At 38.5% G+C, this 22,680-nt stretch overlaps 1 protein-coding gene across 2 annotated transcripts in view; it reads right to left on the bottom strand.

Moving 5' to 3' along the window:
• The window catches only part of LOC149569940 (ATP-dependent RNA helicase DEAH12, chloroplastic-like), a 48,821-nt gene that overhangs the window by 5,613 nt on the left and 20,528 nt on the right, over positions 1-22,680 (bottom strand). For both annotated transcript variants that reach the window (XM_089822617.1, XM_089822618.1), the window contains exon 2: positions 984-4,140. In XM_089822617.1, coding sequence (XP_089678743.1) covers positions 984-4,140 — 3,157 coding nt within the window. The remainder of the gene's footprint in view (positions 1-983; positions 4,141-22,680) is intronic.

Genomic DNA, 22,680 nt, shown 5'->3' with positions numbered 1-22,680 from the left:
GTATAGATTATATGCATATTTGTTCAGAGTTTCTTCAGAAAACAATAGCATCAAGTCTTTCTACATAATTGAACCATTTGGAGGAGGCAGTTCTCTCTGCATTTCATTTAGATGTACTGCAGATGTAAATGATTATGCCAAAATATTGTATACATATCATTATAGTGAGATCACGAGATGATATCTACTGTGTTGATATCTTTACTAAGAATGGCATACAGATATAGAGATATTAAAATGGAATACCATTAACAAACACTTTCCAGTAGATAATACTGTCTTCCTGAAATATTGTATGCGTACTGATCTACCAAGACAAGTACTTCTTAAATATAAAAATGTTATTGTCTTGCCAAAATATTGTATGCATAAACATTCTGTACTCACAAATATTTATTATTAGGCCTATCCTATGCATGCTGTGAAAGAGGTTATTACTAAGCTGAAAGACTGTACAGAACATATGAGAGAAAGCGGAGAACTGACACAAATGTCTTCCTTATAAATTAACATGACTGTTTCTTCACTTCATCCATTGAACACAGCAGTTTGCTGATTTGACTCTAATTCGGTGGGATGATGTCAAACGGTCCACATGACTTGAATCATCTGGCAATGTGTTGGAGATGATATCAACCATGGATCGTGAAAATGAGCTTGTCCATTTCAAATAAAATTGTCTTCAGCATAATTATACATCCCTAAATTTATAAAAGGTTGGTTGCATAAAGCTCACCTGATTGCCAGGTGATATTGTGTAGTTTTAAGTACTGAAAATGCTTGTTTTGTTTCCAATTGTTCATAGATTATATTGTAGAAAAGTGCTATGGGCTAACCACACAATTTGGGGAAGGCACACACCATACTAGTAAGATTTTGAGATTAACTCGTGTCAAAAACATAAAGCTGATGGCAAAGACTATTACTAAAATTTAGAATCCGAGTAGTAAATTCAAAAATAAACTAAAACTCTTGCCATATACCTGGGATTTTATCTTGAAAAGACTCGATCAGACTATTCAATTCCATCTTTAGTACAGAATAAATTGGAGCCGGGCAAAGAATAGTGCTGCAAAATGTCTGTTCACAATTTATCTTTTGCCAAGGCATACAGACAGACAGAAATTTTCCTTGGAGATGAGATAATGCCATTGCTGCCTTTAGATGTATGCTACCATCAAATGTAACCAGAGCACGTCTATTTAAATGTTTTAAATCAGATTTAAGTACAAGCACCTGGCACTTGTCTCGAGGTACAAACTTTGCGAGTTCCTGTAATAGAGCTGCCTCACACTTGGCATCTGAAGGCTGTATACCAGCAGGATGTCGAATAATGTAGAGATCCACAATTTTCCTGTTAGTGACATTTCCTAAAGTCTTCCTTAATTCGTTTTCAGTGAACTCTATATCTAGATTAGTCATAAAAACAGTACCATTCATTTTTCCACGTCTACAGCGCACACGAGATCTTCCTATAATCATTTCTGAGCAGGTAAATGCAATTCGATCAACATCTTCATCAGCACAGATTATGATAGCAACTCCCTTACTCTGCCTCCTAGGCCACATAATCATTGCTTTGACAGATGGAAACCCGGGCCTTTTATGATCTGTTATAGGATAAGCATTAAATGGACAGACAGACAAGCAGGAACCTCCTATTTTCAAATTATTGGCATTAAGAACTGCAGCCTCAGCTGCTTTTGATGACAAAAACGTTATTATGCCCCACTTTCCAGTACCCGTAGTTTCTTGTCCTGTCCCCGAGAATTTGTGGAAACCGGCTATGCCATCAGTGCAATTTTCAAAAAGTAATAGTACTTCTCTATCATCAAGCAAATGTACATCTGAGCAGGAAACCTCAACACTTAAGTATTTACCCTCCAGTTCAAGATGCTTAATTTCTGCCCCAGCACCAAAAAGTGCTGCAGGAGAGTACTTACCACCACATGCATAGAACAAAGACATTTCCATGCACTCATTAAGCATCCACCTCTGCTCGCACTTCAATACATTTTCCAACAAGCCATATGCTTGTTCCATTTCCTCTGCCACAGCAAAAAGTTGAATTTCTTGATTATCATGATCTACCTCTATGCCACCCCTATGGCTGTTACATATTTGCTGAATTTGATGAACAAGTGCATGGAGATTGCAATTAGCCTTTCCACTAAACCTTTTTAAGAGGCATCGCCCAAGTCCAGAAATTACTTTTTTCTGCATTAAAATTTTTTTCAATAGGAAAATATCATATGAAGGATGAGGTTGAATAGCTGAGACCCATTCCTCTTCCACAACTGTAACACAAACCAAAAACTTCCTAGTTGTACATAGAAGTTCTGAAAATACCACCCAAGTAGGCTTGTAACCAAATGTTAGCAATGAACAAGAAGGATGTAAATGTGCTTGCTGTCCTGTAGAAGCAATATCATAGCCTACACGATCATACCCAGAAAACATGGCTAGGTTTTCTACCATTGAAGACAGAATAACTTTCCTCAAAGCTATGCTATGTTTGTTAGAACTAGAAGCAAGTGGTGACCAAGACCAGTAACTTGGAACAATTATGTTCAGTTCATTCTTAAGACACAGTTCCATTTCTGCAATTGTATCTCTACATCTCAACATTGACTTAGCATTGATACTATTGTCCCAGCACCATAAGTTTCTCTTACCTGGGGGTTTATCTTCCCACTCCTTGTAAACTGCAAGAAGAGTAAAAAGGTCTCCATGCTGATGACAGAAACGGAGTTTTAGACAATCAGATTTTGACTTATCTGCTTCTGTACCAACCCTACAAAATATACTACCAGCATTTGCCATCACGGCAGCCAACACAAGGCCTTCCCTACCCAAACGCTGATCAAAACAATCAAGGATAATCTTTCCCAAACGAGGTTCTACTCCTAGCTTTACAAGTTTCCAACCAAATCCAGTCAATTTTAAACATCCCTGGCTGTAAACTACTGCACCTAGTTGGAATAAATTCTTTATAGCCATGTCAATTGCTTCTTGGCTAGGGGCTTGAACAAAATCAAAAGATTGAAGATCTTTAAAACCCAGTGCTAGAAGCTTCAGAATAGCAATGCCAACATGAACTCGCAAGATTTCTGGATCCTTATGGGGTGCAATAGCATTAAATTCCTCCTCTGTGTAGAGACGATAGCACACTCCAGGCTGAGTTCGACCAGCACGACCACATCGTTGAGCTGCTTCACTTTTAGTTATTCGGCACACACTCAGCACATTCATGCCTGTTTTAGGGTCAAACCTGCTCTCTTTCACCATGCCAGAGTCCACCACAAATTTCACACCAGGAATTGTTAGAGATGTCTCTGCTATGTTTGTTGCAAAAATAACTTTCATTTTTCCCAAAGGTGCATTCTCAAATACACAATTCTGTTCTTCGATTGAAAGCTTTCCATGCAATGCAAGTGTGATTGCTGAGGAATTCTGGAATTGATCTTGAGCCCACTCGACTTCTGTCTGAGAAGTTAAAAAGGCGAGAATTGCCCCATCTTCTTCTTTGGCATGAATCTCGGCAACTATCTTCATCACTTCAGTTACATATGAAGGAACACTCAATTGCCCATATTTGATAGGAGAGCTTTGTGCCAGTTCTACGTCATCATTTGCAACATACTTAATATCCACAAGAAAATTTCTTCCTGGCACAGATAACGTCTGGCAACCATAAAAATAATCTGATAAGGTCTTTGCATCTGCTGTTGCAGACATTATGATAAGCCTCAATTCCGGTCTCTTCAACAAGCATCTCTTGAGCAAGGCTAACAGTAGATCTGTACTTAGGCTGCGCTCATGAGCTTCATCTACTATAATACAGCTAATCTGTTCCAACTCTGAGTCTGACATGCATAGTTGGAGGAGTGCATGATCAGTCATATAGGAAATCTTTGCTAAAGAATTATCTCTGGGATTAGTGGTGAAACAGGAGACAGTGTGTGTATCTTGATAGCATCCTTTGCATTCTCCGGCAACTCGTGCTGCTAGAGACATGGTAGCCACTCTCCTGGGTTGTGTGCATACCACAGCACCTTTCAAGGTAAACCCTGAATCTGCAAGAAATTGCACTATTTGGGTACTCTTCCCAGAACCTGTTTCTCCAATTAGTACCATTACCTGTCATCAACCGACATGAAACCTACTGAGAAAACAAGCATTCCACTTAAAATACATCATGTTTATGAAAATGTCAGTGTCATTTTTTAGCACGCATCTTCTATCAAAATATAATTTATAACACAGTAATTTGCTGTCCTACAGAGGTCTGCTTAATGTCATCATCTTTATAATTGATCTGTTGTCCTATCCTTATCTTTTAGCTCTGGCACTCATAGTAATATCCTTGCGTTATATCCTGTATCATGTCATACTCTTACACTTATCTTCAATCAAAGACTAAGATTCTTTAAAACATCTACCTTATCCACCACCACTTCATCCTTTTAAGTTTAAACAACAACATCATATTAGCCACCACTATATGCATCCTATACATAATTTCATGTATCAACTTTATGATTTCAATGAGGCAGGATAATTAGCAGCAGCACTTACAGTTTGATGTTATTATGTGTCTTCTATATTCTTTTCTGTTATGCTCTAAATATGCATTTATATACAATTTTCTTAGCTACTTCTCCCCCTTTCACAACAATGACAAAGGTGAGTCAAAAAATATATACAAGTCAAAATTTAGACCTACATTCAATTCTTCTTGCTGATGTTCAGGGTAGGAGTGAAATACAATCAGCAAAACTGGTTTTCAAGCTGGACAATCCTTTATATTTATATACCATAAATTATAATGTCTTCTTGAATCCAACAATTGGTGACCAGGTATGCTGTAATAATCTCTCTGTAGCCAACAATTGGTATCAGAATAGAATACTTGGTTTGTTTAGCGAGAGTGTGATTTGTCTAGCAAGAGAGAGAAATATACCAGTACCAAGAGCAAAGTTTTGCACTTGAAAAGTTGAATTTTCAAAGAGAGCAATAATCTATTTTAGAGCATTGTATTGTTGGAAGTCAGCAAATTTCAGCAATAAGAAGAAAAATAAGTACATTATTTTTCTTTGTTTCTTTATTATCGAGATATCACTACTAACAACAGTGGTTTGAATCGTCTCAACCTCCGATACCTTTGTTTAGGGATAACTATTAACTTTGGAGTATTAAAATAAAGACACCAATTATTTATCAAGATTTGTAGGGTTTTGGTTGAAACTGGTTACACAGAACCCACACATGCACAAGTTCTTGCCACTTGCACACAAGTACAATGGGATCAGCTAAAAGAGCATGGGAAGAAGGATTCAAAAGCCCTCTTATTATTCAACAAGCAGTATATGAATCGATTTTTCCAAGAATCGCTTCATATCTCCAACAACTAAATCAAAACAGGCATATCATCTACTGCAGAACGGCATTTCAAGAAATTGAAAAGATGAAAACCATTAAACTTCAATTTTATTGAAGAGATTTTGATAATCTTTCATCAAGGCTTTGGAATCCATAAAAGACTTTTTCACTAGGGTGATGGAATTAGTAAATCACATTAGATTTTATGGAAAGAATATAATAAATAATAAATTGTCAAGACATTTGGAGATACTTTCGTCTAAACTTCAATCTTGTTAATGAATAGATTCAATCGAAAAATGTATTTAATAAGTTTTTCAATCAGAACCTAATACTTCAAGAAAAGGGAAAAGAATTTGATGAATCATCTAATACAGGAACAGAAAAGTTAGAGTACAAGAACATGCAAGCAGCAAAACTAACAATAGAGGCAGAGGTTCCAATAACAATAACAGAGGAAGACTTTGTAGTTATAATACAAGAGGCAATCAAACCCTTTACAAATCAGAAGTAGAATCTTAGTATTGCAAAAAGTTTGGCCATTATGAATATGATTGCTGGGAGTAGCATAAGCAATGTATTAACTTTTCCGAAGAAAATGAAGAACAACTTACTTTCAAAAATCATACAACAAAATAAATCTCTAAAAATGTATGACTTTTGGATTGAAGTTGTAGTAGTCATATGACAAACAATAATAGCATCTTTGTAATAAAGGAAGAATCTATCAATTGCAGTCAAGACATAAAAAGATGCAATAAAGTATGTTCATGATGTTTTATATGTGCTAGCATTAGCCCATAATATGTTAAACATAAGAGAGCTTATTGAAAAAGGATATTCTACCATTTTTTAAACAAATGATAACAATCAGATTGAAGCAACAATCGGTATGCTAAATAACACAATTTTTCCCCTTGGACATGTATATGGGGAAACTCATGCATTGAACATTGTCTTAACCATGTCTATGGCAGACAAGATATGGACACCTACACTTTCAAGGACTAAAACTACTTTATTAGAAGCAAATGGTGGGATAATTATCATATATTAAACAGGATGATCAAGAATGTGAAGTTTGCCTTGCACTCGGATTATTTTCTTGTAAGAACAGCTTGGAGAAGAAAGACACCACTTGAGTAAGTGCATTCTCATATTTGTGGTCAACTGCAGACCTTGTCAACAGGCATTTTGTTATTTTTGTCAACGATTACAACAGTTCAACTTCGGTTATTCTATTAAAGAGAAGTCAAAAGCCTTTTCAATGTTTAAAATATGTAAAGTTAATGTCAAAAACAAAAGAGGTTTTTGTCCCTTCAATATTATGTACAAATACAAGAAGAGAATTCATTTCAGATGAATTTTCATTTTTTGCGAAAAAACAATTATATTCAAAGGCACCTAACTGGATGTTATACCCCTTGGTAAACTACAGTAGCTAAATGCAAGAAATATACAATCAAGGAAATGCCTACAAGCATGCTTCAGGCCAAGGATCTTCTGAGCATTTTTTGGACTGAAGTAGTGGCTACATTTGTTTACTAGTTAAATGGATGTTCAATGAAAAGCATAAGAATATGAATCTTTATGAGGCACGGAATGGAAAAAAGCCTGGTGTGGCACAACTTAAAATGTGTGGTTGCACAGCTTATGCTCATACAGCTGCACAAAAAAGACAAAAACTTGATGACAACAGTGGCAAATGTACTTTGATTGGCTCAAATAAAGAGACAGAGTTAAAAGTTGTATATTTCAATATGAAAAAACTCAATAATCAATCCCATTGTAACTTTGTCTGAAAAAGTTTGGAAATGGAAGGAAAATTCGAATCAAGAAAAAGCAACGATCATAGAATCAAAACAAGACACTCCACTGTATCCTATTAGTCAAAGCAACAACTCAGATTCTACTCCTATACTATCAAGTTCAACACCAAATTGGAGTCCTGCGAGGAAGGTACCAAATCTCAAAAATTTATAAAGGAGGTACTGGTTTTAATCCAGTTAAAAAATTTGCTTTGCTTTACATCTCATATTCAAGTAGAGCAGGACCAAGACAGTTTTAAGATGCAATAAATATGAATTTCGGATTAAAGCCATGGATGAGAAGATTGCTTATGTTCAAAGAAATGAAACATGAAAGTTAGTACATCCTCCACCAGAAAACAATGTTATCTGACTAAACTTGGTGTACAAAACCAAATACAATGTTGATGGACCCACTGAAAGACGCAGAGCAACGATCATAGAATCAAAACAAGACACTCCACTGTATCCTATTAGTCAAAGCAACAACTCAGATTCTACTCCTATACTATCAAGTTCAACACCAAATTGGAGTCCTGCGAGGAAGGTACCAAATCTCAAAAATTTATAAAGGAGGTACTGGTTTTAATCCAGTTAAAAAATTTGCTTTGCTTTACATCTCATATTCAAGTAGAGCAGGACCAAGACAGTTTTAAGATGCAATAAATATGAATTTCGGATTAAAGCCATGGATGAGAAGATTGCTTATGTTCAAAGAAATGAAACATGAAAGTTAGTACATCCTCCACCAGAAAACAATGTTATCTGACTAAACTTGGTGTACAAAACCAAATACAATGTTGATGGACCCACTGAAAGACGCAGAGCAATATTAGAAGCAAAAGGCTGCTCACAGCAGCCAAGTGTAAATTCTAATGAAGCATATGCTCCTATATCAAGATTGGGTACCATAACAACTATTTGAGCCTTGGCAACACAATCTAACTGATTGGTATATCAATTTGATATTAAGTTTTTTAAATGGTTTCTTATATGAAGAAATATTTGTAGAACAATCCCACAGTTATGAGGTTGCAGGGAACGAACAAAACATTTACAAACAAAATAAGGCCCTTCGCAGACCCAAGCAAGCACAGAGAGCTTGGTATGGCAGAGTAGATGAATATCATCAAAAAATTGGTCATACGAGGGAAAGTGAACCTATACTCTATGTCAAATCCACAAATACTGAAAACTAACTTATGGTCTATTTGTCTGCTAACGACTTGATTTACACAGGTATTAGCAAGGTAGTAACAGAGGAATTCAAGAATGCCATGAAGAATGAATTTGAAATGACAAGTTTCAGTTTATTACATTACTTCCTTGGAATGAAGTGAGGCAATTAAATGATGGAATTCAAATCTCACAAGAAATGTATGCAATTAATTTACTTGAAAAGTCTAGAATGAAAATTCGCAAACGAATGAGCACACCCTTGAATACAAATATGAGAAGTTGGTCAAAATCAGTGTTAGTGAAATAATAGATACAACATTAGACAAAAGTTAAATTCATAGTCTTATGTACAGTACTACCGCATATGTTGTAACTTTTGTATCAAGATTTATGCAAAATCAAAGAAAGGGTCATTTGTACATACATTCAAGTTTGGTATTTCATGTACATCACCCAAAACCATTGGATTGGGAAGGATCAATTGAAGATAGGTAAAAGTACTTGAGCTATGTATTTATTTTGGGATCGGAGGTAATTTCTAGGTCTTTAAGGAAACATAGTCAATTGTTTCACTATCATTAATAGAAGATATATTGCAGCAACATAAACAATGTGTAAGGCAAACTAATTGAAGAGAATATTGATGATTTATATATAATATAACATTTAACTACAGGTTTTCCTTTCCTATACTTGAGTTATATTTTATATAGATGTTGCCAAGATGTTTGAGAGTGGTTTTAGGTTCATAGGAGTTATAATATAGATTTTAGATTTTGGGAGCTTCTAAGATATTCAAGACTTGGCCAAATTTCAGGATTCAGCATGTTGTGGTTTCAGGTTCATGGAAGTAATAATAAAGGTTTTCGATTTTGGAAGCTTCTAAGAAATTCCAGGCTCAGCCAAATTTCAGGTACCTAAGACCACTACTCCTACTGCCAAAGCAAAAAGAGGGGGTCCCATTTGCAATGGGGCCTCACTAAAACCAATTAGAGGTTCATGGATTGAATGAGATGTTTCTATTGTTTTCCATGGATGGAAAGATTGCAAAAACCATTCATCGATAAATGTTATTCCAGTGTAAGCCAAAGGGGAAATGTTTTTAAGGGCAATCGATTGTGAAGAGACAGTCAAAGATACAAGTTCATTTCCAGAATCCTCATTGGGTCCATAGAGATTGTGGGTCATGAGAATATGGTCCCCAAGTGATTACAAACGATGCACAAAGTTGTAGTTTTGCAAGTGGTGCTTTGGTTGAGGCAAGATGTAAGCATAGTTTTTGGATGTTGTTGGAGTGTTTAGGAGGGTTGTACAAAGGTGGGACATTGTCTCAAGAAGGCCTAGACCTTTACCGGAATTTCTAGTTGCATCACCTGCCTAAGAATATTTTGTTCTGCTATCACTCGAGCAGAGGTACCTATTGTATTTCTTGGCTCTTTACGTGCCAGCAATTCTTTCTCAATTTCAGCCTTTGCCTCCAATGCCCTTTATTTCTCTATATGAGAAACAAGATAGACGGCCTTCTTAGCTTGTCCGCGTGTGATCGCCAGAACATCTTCCTCCTGGTTTTCCCTTCAACATCAAGAGGAGGTTGATGCCAAGCCTCGGGAAGTTAGCGCCTTCGTGGTTGCTAGGTCCACACTACCTCCACAGCTTCTATGGTGTCTCTTCCTTTTGGCAATCCCTGGCAAAGTCTCCACATTGATTGCAATTTTTGCACTGTATCATTTGCCTCCCTTTAGCATCGCACTAGATACGAGTATGGTTATTGTTGTTATTGTTCCCTCGGCCTCCCCGTTGCTTATTCTTGTAGCTGCTAGAAGACGCAATATTGCTATTTTGTTGGGTACCCATCCCAAACGTGGAGGGTTATTCTTGTGTGAACAGTACTTGTTGGTTTCTAACCCTCATATTTTAGGAACATTCTTAAGTGGAATGTCCCATAATCCGGTAGATGTCACAGAAAGACTTCTTCGTGTCCGGCTTCTTTACAGTCTATACGCCATACTTCGCCTTCCTCGTATTTGCTTGACCCTCCCTTAGTTGCCTTCAATTCTTTCATCATTTGTTGAAGATCCTTCTGCAAGGCATGTACTTTTTTACTAAGCCCTCATCACTGCTTCCTTCAGAGGACTCATCCTCAAATGGTGACTTGTCGGCCTTTTTGGATGTCTTGTACTTGCTTTCCAAATCCATAGCACAATTGTAGGAGTTCTCATACGAAGTAGGAGGTACAATCTTCATTTTCCTACAGAGAGATGTTCCGAGTCCCTCAACAAACCACTGTATCTTAAGTTCATCCTTCAGCGCACACTCCATCTTACCAAGTAACTCCTTCAGACATCATTCGTACACTCTAACAAACTCATTCTTCCCTTAGTACTATAGATTTTTGCTAGTATCTCATTGTCGTCTCGTAGTAATTTGAAATCCTTCTGGAATTCCTTCTTCAACGCATTCCATATCATCAAATTGGTCTTATCTACACCAATCAATGGTTCCCTCCCTGAGTGTAGCAAGGAATTGTTTAACCCATTCATCTTGGTTAGTAACACCATTTGTCGTCCAAATTGTCTCACACATTTGGCAATGGCAAACCAGATCCTCCTTCGCCTAGTCCATAAATTTAGGCGATTTCTACTTGTTTGTCACCATTGCTACCAGTTGTGACACTTGTTGTACCATCAATTGTACTACCGAATGTGTCAGTTGTGCCCCGTGCAGGGTCTGTGTCTACGCCTAAGCCTGGGTACCCGCATTGCACTGTGCTGCGGTAGGTTTTGCAAAAAGGGTTTGGTTACCCAACTGTACTTGCTCGTTTGGTATGTGAGGAACAAACTGTCTTGGTTACCCGCGCTCGTGTTGCTTTGGCACCTCTAGTCGCGTTGGTTCCCTCTTCACTCTTACACCAATTCTCCACCCGTGGTGTACGAGACAAATTTATGAACTCTCTCGTCTCCTCGATCCAATTTAACCTTTTTCATGTTTCTTCTAATAAATCCTCACTACTTTTCACCCGTTGGTGTTCAGGCATACACCGTTATTCGATCATTGTACCTCCCACGGCACCACCATGGTCACCCTCCATGACTCCTTTGAGGTTCCCTTCGACGAGTTGCCTAAACCTCCATCTTTGCTCCGCTGCTTGTGCAAGAATTAGGGCTTGGTGTGTTGCGTGTATGGCATCATTTGGATCCTTCTTATTTTTATCCTTATTCAATAGATAGAGCATTAATTCCAAGTAAACATCATAAATAACAAACAAACAGAACACTTTTTATTTATTTATTTCTTCGTATAAGACAAATGAGTCGACTATGCACCTTTACCATTACAAATTTACAAATGTTCTTTGTCGCCCCCAAGGCTTAAAGCTCATGGGTTTGTCCTGCGCTTGGATGCATCGTAGTCCTCTCTGTCCTGACAGTTGTTTTCAACAAAGTTTTGAAGGATCTGTTGTCGTCGATGTTTGCGCTCGACTTCTTGTTGGTTTTGCCGTGCAATAAATGCTTGCGCCAATAGATGAGGCAATTGGTACAAAAGCCTATCCATAGTGGGACTGACGTTCAATGCATCCCACAAAAAGTCCTTTGTAACTTCCTCTTGTGTGGCCTCCTATTGTATGAATGTCTCAATGACAGCGCGCAAAAAAATATGGAAGTCAATTGTGTGCTCCCCCTCAAGAAGTTATGTGATTTCTTCTTCATTGGTTTGTCCTGTTGCCATTCACAGGTAGTTCCATCTATTCCATTGTCGTGCTTCCCAGATTCAATTCAGCAACGGCGCCAAAAGTTAACCCTCGTGGGTAACAAGAACTAAAGCATACATACAGAGCAAAGTATTGTATACAAGAAATGTAAAGAACTTAGAAGAAAATCATATATTCATTACTCACTGAACACAAGGTTACATCTGCAATGCACAACATGCCTTTTCTTACAAAGAAGATAACATAAATATAGTGGCCGAGGGGGTGTGAGGTAAACAATTGCACCCGTGTAACTACCTGGGTTATGCCAAACTGTCTAACTACCAAGTTATGCCAAACCATCTAACAGTCACACTCGTGTAACTAAACGATGCAACAACCATAATGAGTACCCCAAAAAGAAACAAGGTTCCTAGTAGTTTGGCAATAGATCCCATGATACTTACGGTGAACAATGGATGACACCTTGTCATGGTGGAGATGGGCATACTAGGCACTATCCTCACCGACACGATAGTGGATGGCAAATTAGGAGTGAATATTCTGTTGGAAGAGACTTGGAAGAGCCTCATGAAGCCAACTTTGTGGCCCCTGACCTTCAATCTTTTGGGAGCTGACCAACATGGTATCAAGCCTCTTGAGAACCTAATGGCATAGAAAGTCAAAATCACCACACAACCGTTTACCCTGGACTTTGTAGCAGTCCTCTTCAGTGCAAGGGATATGATGTCACATTAGGGTGAGGATGATTGGTGACAGAAAAGGCGAGCCATAATTGGAAAAGGAATACTCCATCCTTCGAGAAGGGTGGAAGGAAGTTCACAATTGATTTGAGGATCCAGATGGTTGGAGAGAAGATGGAATCCTCCTCGGATTCCACACGACAATGAAGTGGATGAAGGGAAGAGTGGCATGGAACCCAATTACGAAGGGGTATTGGAATTGAGGGAGTATTCAGATGATGCAGACTCCATGAACAGCCTATTCCACTAGCAAATGGGTGACTATGAACTATTTACGCCATCCTGCAATGTATTGGAAATTGAAAGCTATCATTAAAAGAAGCCTATCAAGTACCAAGAAGCCATCCACCAATTCCCTAAGGATGAGCCTATCAAGTACCAAGAATCCAAGTTGCAAGAAATAAATTTGGAGGATGAGTATAACCCAAAAACCATCCTGATAGGGGATAACTAGGATCCCGTACTGAAAGTTGTCGTATTTAAAAATATTTACAGAGTACAAGAATGTGTTAGCTTGGACAAACAAGGACTTGAAGGGTGTACCCCTGGAGCTATGCATACACCAAATTCCTCTGGTTCCCAGAGCCCAACCTCTGCGTAAGAGGTCGTACAAGATGAATAGGAATTATGTTACAAGAGTGAACACTAGGATTGAACATATGCTTGAGGTAGTCAGCCTGCATGGGTGTGTCATATGGCCAAACAAACTTGCACATGCGGGCTCAGAGCTGAGTTGAGTGTATCATACGGAGAACCTGGACTCGTCGACAATACTATGACGTTCTATAGTACGACAATGCATACAAGGCATGAGCGTTTGAAGTATAAGGAGAGAAGTCTATCCATTCTATGATAAGACAAGAGCAAAGGCAGACCATGGCAAGGGGAGATAGACAATATTCAACTCCGAACGGGATTGTAAGACTTCATCACTTCAAGCACTTGCAGTTAGAAAATGTAAGGGATTATAAAAAGATGGGCACACTCAGTCCCTCACGGAACTAAGACTTGGGCTATCATAAGCGATCACACTCAACAATGGAAGAAGATTACTCAAGTTACAGAAAGAGGCAATCGTGTCACACGGCAATACAGGAGGGACATTGAGCAAGGAGTTAGAGAGGAAGGGCAGTAAGGGCATTTGCAAAGACACTACTACAGGAATGCAAGGCCATTGGAAACTACACAAGGTACAGTAGAGCTAGAAGCAAGAATATGTGTTAGAAAGGAAATCGAGGGCATAGCCATCGTGGGGAAAGGAAGCAAGCAATTGGAGAGGACAAAGTGCTTGGAGAGAGCCGTACAGAGGTCACTGAGGATCAAAAGCATACAATCGCAAGGGTTTTTGTAGTACGGAACATATCGGCTAAAAGCATCGGCGAGCTTGATGGTATAATAGGTTGAGGAGAGCTATACTATGGACACCAAAAATACCTAACCATTTCTTGCATCAATGAAAATAAGCAAAACAATTATACAATCGACTGGGAAGTGGAGTTGGAAAGCACAATTGCAGGCAGGCGATTCAAATAACAAAAGTATGAATACAAATAAGCACACCTAAACCTTTTCCTCAGGTGTGAGAGTTGCAAGGGGAACGAAAAAGAAAGTAAGGCCAAGGATTCAAGGACAGCAAATGGCATTGATCGATTCTCAAAGAGAGTCTATCACTTCCCAGATCCTTACATTTGAAGGCCTAAACAGTTTGGACTGTAGAAGATGGTGGTTTGTGAGTGAGGATACTCCAAATAATCTCCTTGTCAAAGATAATTTCCGAAGAGCGCAAATGCAATCAATTATTCAAATGCCCACCTTGTGCATCGAGGATTTTGAAGGTCCATTGCAGGCGATGATTGACTCCTTTAATAGATTTTCAAAGCAGAGCATAGTAACCTACATGAACCAAGTGGTACCAATTTCCTTCACAGCATCAGAATTCTGAAGAGTGTTCGAGTTACCAAGAAAGGGTGTCAAGGTGAATTTGAAGCCATAGAAAATGCCGAAGGAAACTAAAGATTTGTATATTTCGTTGGTTTGTCGAGATGACCTTACCACTACAGAGGAGTCTCTTCGAAAGTCATCACAATTAAGGTATTAAGAAGACATTCATCCGGGAGGGGCATTGGAGATGCCTCATGGATGTTGTGAAGAGCAGGTTGATAGATTCTAGCCGCACATCCAACATTTGCTTCCCGCGGGTATCGTTGATGAATAACTTGTTGGGTGGAAGGATGTATGATTGGGCTACTGTATTAGGGGAGTGGATGTATGAGTTTATGACTCCAGAACAAGACTTATCTACATGCCCCATTACACCATAGGACTATTGTTGGATGCCATGGTGGAACAAATATTGCATGACCTTTTATCAAAGGAGATTTGGTTAGGACAGTTGGTACCAACTGGGCTTCCTATTATGAGATGGCAGCACCTAGACACGCTTGGTGGGCTGAAGGCAGGCGCATGACAAAAATGAGCTCGATAGGAGATGTGTCCAAACTTGGAACATGGGGACACTGATAGCGGCCGACAAGATACTTCTGACAGTCAGGCCTCACTCATTATTTGCAACAGCGATGTTGTCTTCCACGGCACACTTGACACCTGTTGCCAGCACTATTCCTGTTCCAACATTCAACCAGGTTAGAGCTCCCGTGGTTATAACTCCACCAATGGTGCTCAACTTGTAATGACCACGAAGAGACCCCAAGAGGTACTACTTGTCATGGAGGAAGCTCCTGTAGTAGCACTAGACATAGATTCAGGAGTTACAAAGACACATCAGTCGCCATCTAGAGTGGTGACTGAAGTGGTGGAGGTGATGGAGACTCAGGAGATAGGCTATAGCATGTCGCAAACGACTCAAGTTAGACTTGATGTAGTGGGATTAGATGTTGTGGTAACAGTTGATGCAGCATTACTAGTTGACCCCATGACTATGGCTAAGCAGATTGGAAAGCCTTCCGCACCGAGAAAGGGACGCACTCCCCTCGCGATGAGGCATGCCAGTAATTACATACTATGACAGTTTCAAACTGCATCACTAACTTGAGGTGCTACTATTCAGTCTCCAATATGTGAAGACCTCTCTGATTAGACAATGTTGGAAAGTGGAGCACCAGGAGTCCCAATCCTTGAAGTAGAGGGCACTGAAGGTAGTGCATAGATGACTTTTGCGGTGGTAGTTGATGTTGCTACTGAGGGATGCCTTCCAGAGGAACTAGTTGAGGTTGGGGCACAAACAACAGAGGAAGAGCCAAATGATACATTCAATGACAATCTTTGGACATATATTGACACTCTTATTGTTGCGGTGGATAGAGGTTGGCGCATTTCGCAAGATGTGTTTATGGCATGGTGCAAGGAGGCTAGGGAGAAAGCTAGGGTAGCTATAGAGAGATCTCAGGAGGAGATGGCTACCAGCTAGCCACTCAACAAGTGGCTTGGGCTCAAGAGTGTGCAACGCTCATGGCGCAGTTAGGGGTAGCCACCCAAGGTAAGAGTTTGGTGAAGACACAACTTGTAGTTGTTACCCACGAAAGGTGCCTCGTAGAAGCCCAATTGGCAGTAGTTACACAAGAGAAGTGTCTGGCAGAGACACAATTTGCAGCAATTACACAGATGTAATGTCCCCAATATTTTTATGTAATAATTAAATTTAATTAATTAATTAACTGGTCCCAGAATTTAAATAATATAATAAAAGGACCTTTAATTAATTAATATGGGCCCAAGTTAATATTTGTATTTGTGGTTTCAATTGATTTAATATATCTCGGACCTATTTTAATTTTAGTATTGTCGTCAGCTATCTTTGTACACCCTCGGAAAGGTTTCCCCGATGGGTATTTAAGCACGGCTTGTAGGTAGTAGTAGGTATGCTTCTGGATTATATTTCTCTGTACTACGAATTCCCGTTGGAGTTCGGGATTGTCGCCATTTCAGAAGTGAAAGATCTTCCCTATTTGGCTAATGCGGTTTCGGTGGGATTCAACCCTCACCCTATTCCATTGTTGCATGTATTTCGTCGCTTGGATCTAGCAAATTGGAGTAATATCTTTTGGCAATTATTATTATTCGCATTCAAGTGTGTTTTATCAAGAGCTATTGTGTTTGTATATGAATCATATCGCATTGTGTGTTGGACGCTTAAACCCATTCGTGTGGCCTCCCATCTTCTTCCGTACAGCTAACTCCTAACCATACGGTCTCTTATTCCTTCGTACTCTTCATTATTTCCATTGAACGTCTAGTATCCTTGCCCATATGGCCTCTATCATCAAGCATCCATATGGCTAACTAGCATCTGTACAGCCATCCTTGTCATTTTGTACGGCTTCTAAACTAAAGTACAGTCACTTCTGGGCCCTGGATGCAATGTATGGCACATAAGTAGTTCCTAGAGGCATCATTCCTGGAGGCACCATTTGTAGCTCAGAATTATTTTTGGAGGCAGTGTACGACACATCAGTAGTTCTTGGAGGCATCATTCCTAGAGGCACCATTCTTTCTGGAGGAAGTGTACGGCACATGAGTAGTTCCTGGAGGCATCATTCCTGGAGGCACCATTTGCAGCTCGGGGTTATTTTGGAACATTACAAGAGAAGTGTCTAGCAAAGACACAGTGGATAGCAGTTGCATAGGAGGAGTGTATATTAGGGACCCAGCTAGCCAAGGCCAAAGAGGCGTGCGACGGAGGCTGAACCAGAGGATGTGGCGCTCATGTTAAAAGAGGTAGTCAAGGCAAACATCGAGATACCAAGCCAATTTGGACGTTCGGACCCAACAGGTGTACCAACTTCGGAAGTTGTTGCCACCAGGGACGCTTCCTACAACTTCCTATTCTTCTTAGTTCTATACTTGTACCATTCCTATTTTGTGTTTTCGTCCTGAACGTTTTGGATGTTGTCGTTCGGAGACAATTTTCTTTTAGGGGGGGATGATGTTGTCGGGAAACTTGGTAGTTAGACAGATTGGCATAACCAAAGCAGTTACATAGGTGCAACAATTCGCCTCGCACCCCCTCGACCACTATATGTATGTGCCTTCTTTAATGTTGTGCATTACGGATGCAACCTTGTGTTCAATGAGTAATGACTATATGGGTTGCTTCTGAGTTCTCTACATTTCCTGTATTCTATACCTTGTTCTATATTTATGCTTTAGTTCCTGTTACCCATGAGGGTTAACATTGAACACCGTGCACCATACATTTCCTCAACTTGGTGGCGCAAGCAATTGGCTCACAAATACAGTGGGTTAAAGATCCTGATGATTGTGAAAAACCACCATATGTCACAAGCAATTTTCACAACTTTCTTGAATTGAAGATAAATTTAATTTTTTTATTTTATTTTATGTGTCATGTTCTATATCACTATGTATATTAATTTTTAATAGTGTTTTAATGTGTTGTTTACGTTATTGACGCACTATTAACATGATCCTAAGTTGCAGAAACCCAGCTTGCCTCTCATATAATTGTTATGAGATGTCTTTTGAAGGTATGAGAAGCATTGGGACAACTAGTTATTAGTAACCAATGGGATGTATAAAAGTAGTCAAATATAGAGAGGCGAAAAGGTCAAGTCATTGATCTTGGATGACGATTGGTGGGCTCATGTGATATATGTATTGGATTTTACCAAACCTATCATGCCTATGGCCAATAAAAATGCACAATGTTTGGGGGATATCTACGATGGCATGGACACATTGATAGAGAAAATAAAAGTGATAATACTGAGAAAAGAGAATGACCCCCAAAAAACCTTTCTCAAAAGGGTGTAATCAATCATTCATCATCTTTGGAACAAGATGGCCATGTAATTGCACTTCCTTGCATATGCCTTATCTTTGAGGTACTACAGAAATGTTATGCTTTCTTTGCTAGGGAAAATACCACCATGCAAAGATTCTATAGTTGCTAATGGGTAAAAACGAGCATTTAGTATACTCTTCCAGGATCCAAAAGTGAAGATAATTATAAGAGAATTTACCTTGTTTGTCACCGGAAGAAATCATACTCCTCGTGTTGTTAATGACCAATCCGAAAAGGAAGGCTAGTAAATTATGGTACCTCCATTATCAAAATTATAAGTACCTCCCATCTTTTACAATTAGGATCAGCTCATAAGTTTTTGTTTTATATTGTAGAATTTAGTACATAACATTATTTAAGTAGCTATGTATTTTATTACTTTTTATTTTGTTGGTTATCTCTCCAAGTCACAAGTTCTTCTGCCGCTAAACGAAATTGGAGAGCATATTACTTTGTCCACTCATTGAAGTGAAACCAATTGGCTTCAAAAAGGGCCAAAGACTTTGTTTATATTCATTCAGATTTGCATCTTCTTTGATGCAAAGATGCCAATCCAAGGAGGGGGGTAGCAAAGTTTTGGTATGTTGCAACTTGCTGCTGAGCATACCAACTTGGATGCAAAAGTCGAGATCTTACTACTCACTATGGATGATGATGATGATGATAACATACCTACACATGGTGCATTTAGTGCAAGTTGTTATGGTAAATTGGCGTTGTTCTAGTTGTATTAAACTAAGAAGATGAAAGCTCCTTATATAGATTTGCAAAGACAATGTTTCTAAAAGAGACAATAGTAAACTAAAGATGGAAACATAAACTACCTAATAAACTAAAGAGTAACTAATATGTCCATTAAAGAAAAACTACAATATTCTAATACCCTCCCTTAATGGTCATCATCTAACTATTGCCTTTTAGTGTCAAATTTTGCAAAACATTTTGTTATTGCTTCTCTCTAGATCTACAAAATGTAAATGACCAAGAAGCCAAAATCCATCCAAAAAAGAAGAGAAGGGTGTCCCCTTCTTCAGAATGCTTTGCAACAAAAGACAAGAGCTTGCCACCGACTCTACCATTGAGATGAGTTTGCCACTAACCCTCTCAAAATTAGCAAAACATCGTACCAAAAATCATCAGAAAAACAACCAGCCTGATGTTGGATAATAGAGCTGCTCTTTCCTGCAGATTGAGACAAAAACTGAGAACAACTAGCACGATTTTGAGGAAAAATCAGCAAACCCACCAAACTTTGCAGAAAAGCATGATGCCCAAAGTAAATAGATAATTTTTGAGAAAAAAAATATAAACCCAAAAGGAATCCCACACTTCGCGAGTTATAGAATCAAAAAAAAAATTAGGGGAACAAATATGATTACCCATCAAATAACTCTTTAAGGGAAAAATTATGAAAACCCATTAGAAAAATCTCCATGTGGCAAAACAAGAGACTTTGCATGATAAAACAGCACATGCAAGTACATTCCCTAACATACCCCTCTAATATCACATTTGATGAGGGTCATGAGCCTTATCGCATTTGGAGCTAATCACTTCAACACAATCTATCACAATGAAACAATTGCTAAGTATCAATGCTACTCAAAATCCTTGAAATCACTTATATAGACTGACTATGATTTGTTGTCTCCATGATCTGGTTACGCGCAATGGGGTTTTAGTACGCCTGCAATCCTAGTTCAAGATCAAGCCTCTCATGATTGTCCCATGTTGAAGTGTTGATATAGTTACTCTTCCGGTTAATCAATGAGTTGTTTGGATATATTTGTCTCATAATATCTTTGTTGAGCTGTTATCATTCAACCATTAGACTAGCCTAAATTTCAACCTAAGTATAATTACAATTTTGTCTCCTCTAGAGACTTCACGAAATCATGATTCCTAGTGGAGCAGGGTGTTTGTTGCACCACCAGAAATTGTCCTTCGTCTTCAGCTCTATGCCTTAGACAATAAGAAGACAATCAGACATCCACGCTCAATTGCTCTCCCAAGAGCTCCATTTATAGTGCCCTTTCAAGATTCTCCCTCCAATATTTGAATTACAAGACAACACTTAATGAGAGGGAAAATTAAATAAAAGTGGCCCAATTGTCAAAATTAAATTAATCCATCAAGCCTTCACTTAAATAATTGTTAATTCCCTTTAGGAAATAAATGGAACATCATGTTTCTACCTTCTTGGAGATTGTTTTCCCTCAAGCAATCACGTGTTGAATAATACCAATATCCCAAATCAATCTAGGGCCTAGGTATATTTTCTTGTCATACTCCATCAAGATTCCACTACTTCACTCTAATTTGGACATCACCATGCCTAGAAGTGTAAGTCAACACCCCATGCTTATTGACAGACTCCATCCACTGAATGCCCACAATTAAATGTGTAATCCAATGCCACAACATAAAAGTCGTTGGTGAACATGTAGTCACCTAGGTGATGCTCAACTAATGGAACCAAGTGTGTGCAAGGTAGTTGATGACCACTGGCTAGCTTAACGCCAAACCCTCCATGTTCTACTATCTACAGCCCTATTTTAGCAACCGAGGCAGCACCAATGAAATTATGAGTGGCCCCATTATCAAGCAAGACAATGGCACGATGTCCTTGTTATACACCATGCATTGAAAGATATTATATCAAAGTACTGGATATAATAGAAATAGTCCCACTCCTCTTCCCAAGGAATGTTGATTTCTTCATAAGAGGTAGCTCCTCATTTGTCTCGTCAAACTCATTGTCAACATGGTCCTCCTTGTTGTCTAATATGACCTCAATGTAGTGGATCTTTTGCTTGCCAATTCATTGATGTCCTAGGACCAAGGGTTCCTCCTAGCAAAGCATAAATTCCTTCTTCCTAAGTCAAGTCTTGTTGCATCATCCAATTAATTCCTGTAAGCCTTCCTTCTCAAAAAGTTTCTTACCATCGTGTAACAACCGGATTTCCCAGGTCTAAATTAACATCTAACATACTAAAAGAATTCAGTTATTACTTTGTTTCATAAGGAGACAGTTATATCATGCATGTTCATGTGAATAAGATTTACTATTAAAATCAATTAGACAAAATTTCTTAACTAAAAACTTGAAATACCATCAATTGAAATTACTACAGAAATTTAAAACCACATACCTTGGAAAACTGAGACCAAAATCAAACTAGGGATGCTTCTGCAACCACTCGAGTTAGTCCACAAATACACTATAACAATTTCACATGATGACTAACATCTAAAAACCGCTATCTCAAAATCAAATAATAATTTCAATTGAATACCACTATATTTTAAACTAGGGCATCACATACCACTGTACCAATTAGGGCATCATTTACCATCAGTTCATTTAGGGCTTCTATTGCCGCTATATCACTTAGGGCTTCCGATACCACAAATTCAATTAGGGCTTCTGATACCGCTGATCCAATTTGGGCTTCCGAAACCACTGATTCAATTAGGGCTTCCAAAACCATTGATTCAATTAGGACTTCTGCTACCACAGATTCAATTAGGATTCCAGTCATCACTTAATCAATTTAGGGTTTCAGGTTCCTTTCCTTCTAATTGCTTAACTGTGACAGTAACTCAAGATTAGAAATATACTTATATTCGATATTCTATAAATGAAAAAAATCCTCGTCTCTATTTCTTGCATCTAGGTGTAAAGTAACAGTAACAATGAAATAACTCAATTTAATCTTACCTCATAAATAAAAGTGATAATACCTGTTTTCGATAACAATTGTCTCCATTACTTATCTCTATTTGATGCATGACAAACATCTTGGAAAGAAGTGAAACATTGCCAGGGGCTTAACCACCCAACCTCAGACCACACATATCCTTACTAGTTCTTCCTGAGAGTACTATCCATTATCTCAGAGGTAGATGGGAAATACTTTTGTATAAGCTTGTATTGATATGACTTCCTTATTAAACAAAGTTCTTATACAAATTCTATATTCTAATACAAAATCTACATTCTGCTTAATAACTTGCTATTCAATACTTAAACTTTTA

Source organism: Cupressus sempervirens, chromosome 3, assembly GCF_028749045.1.
Source record: "Cupressus sempervirens isolate cs-2001-9-10 chromosome 3, ASM2874904v1, whole genome shotgun sequence".
Lineage (NCBI taxonomy): Eukaryota > Viridiplantae > Streptophyta > Pinopsida > Cupressales > Cupressaceae > Cupressus > Cupressus sempervirens.
This window is presented reverse-complemented; position numbering and strand designations above follow the sequence as displayed.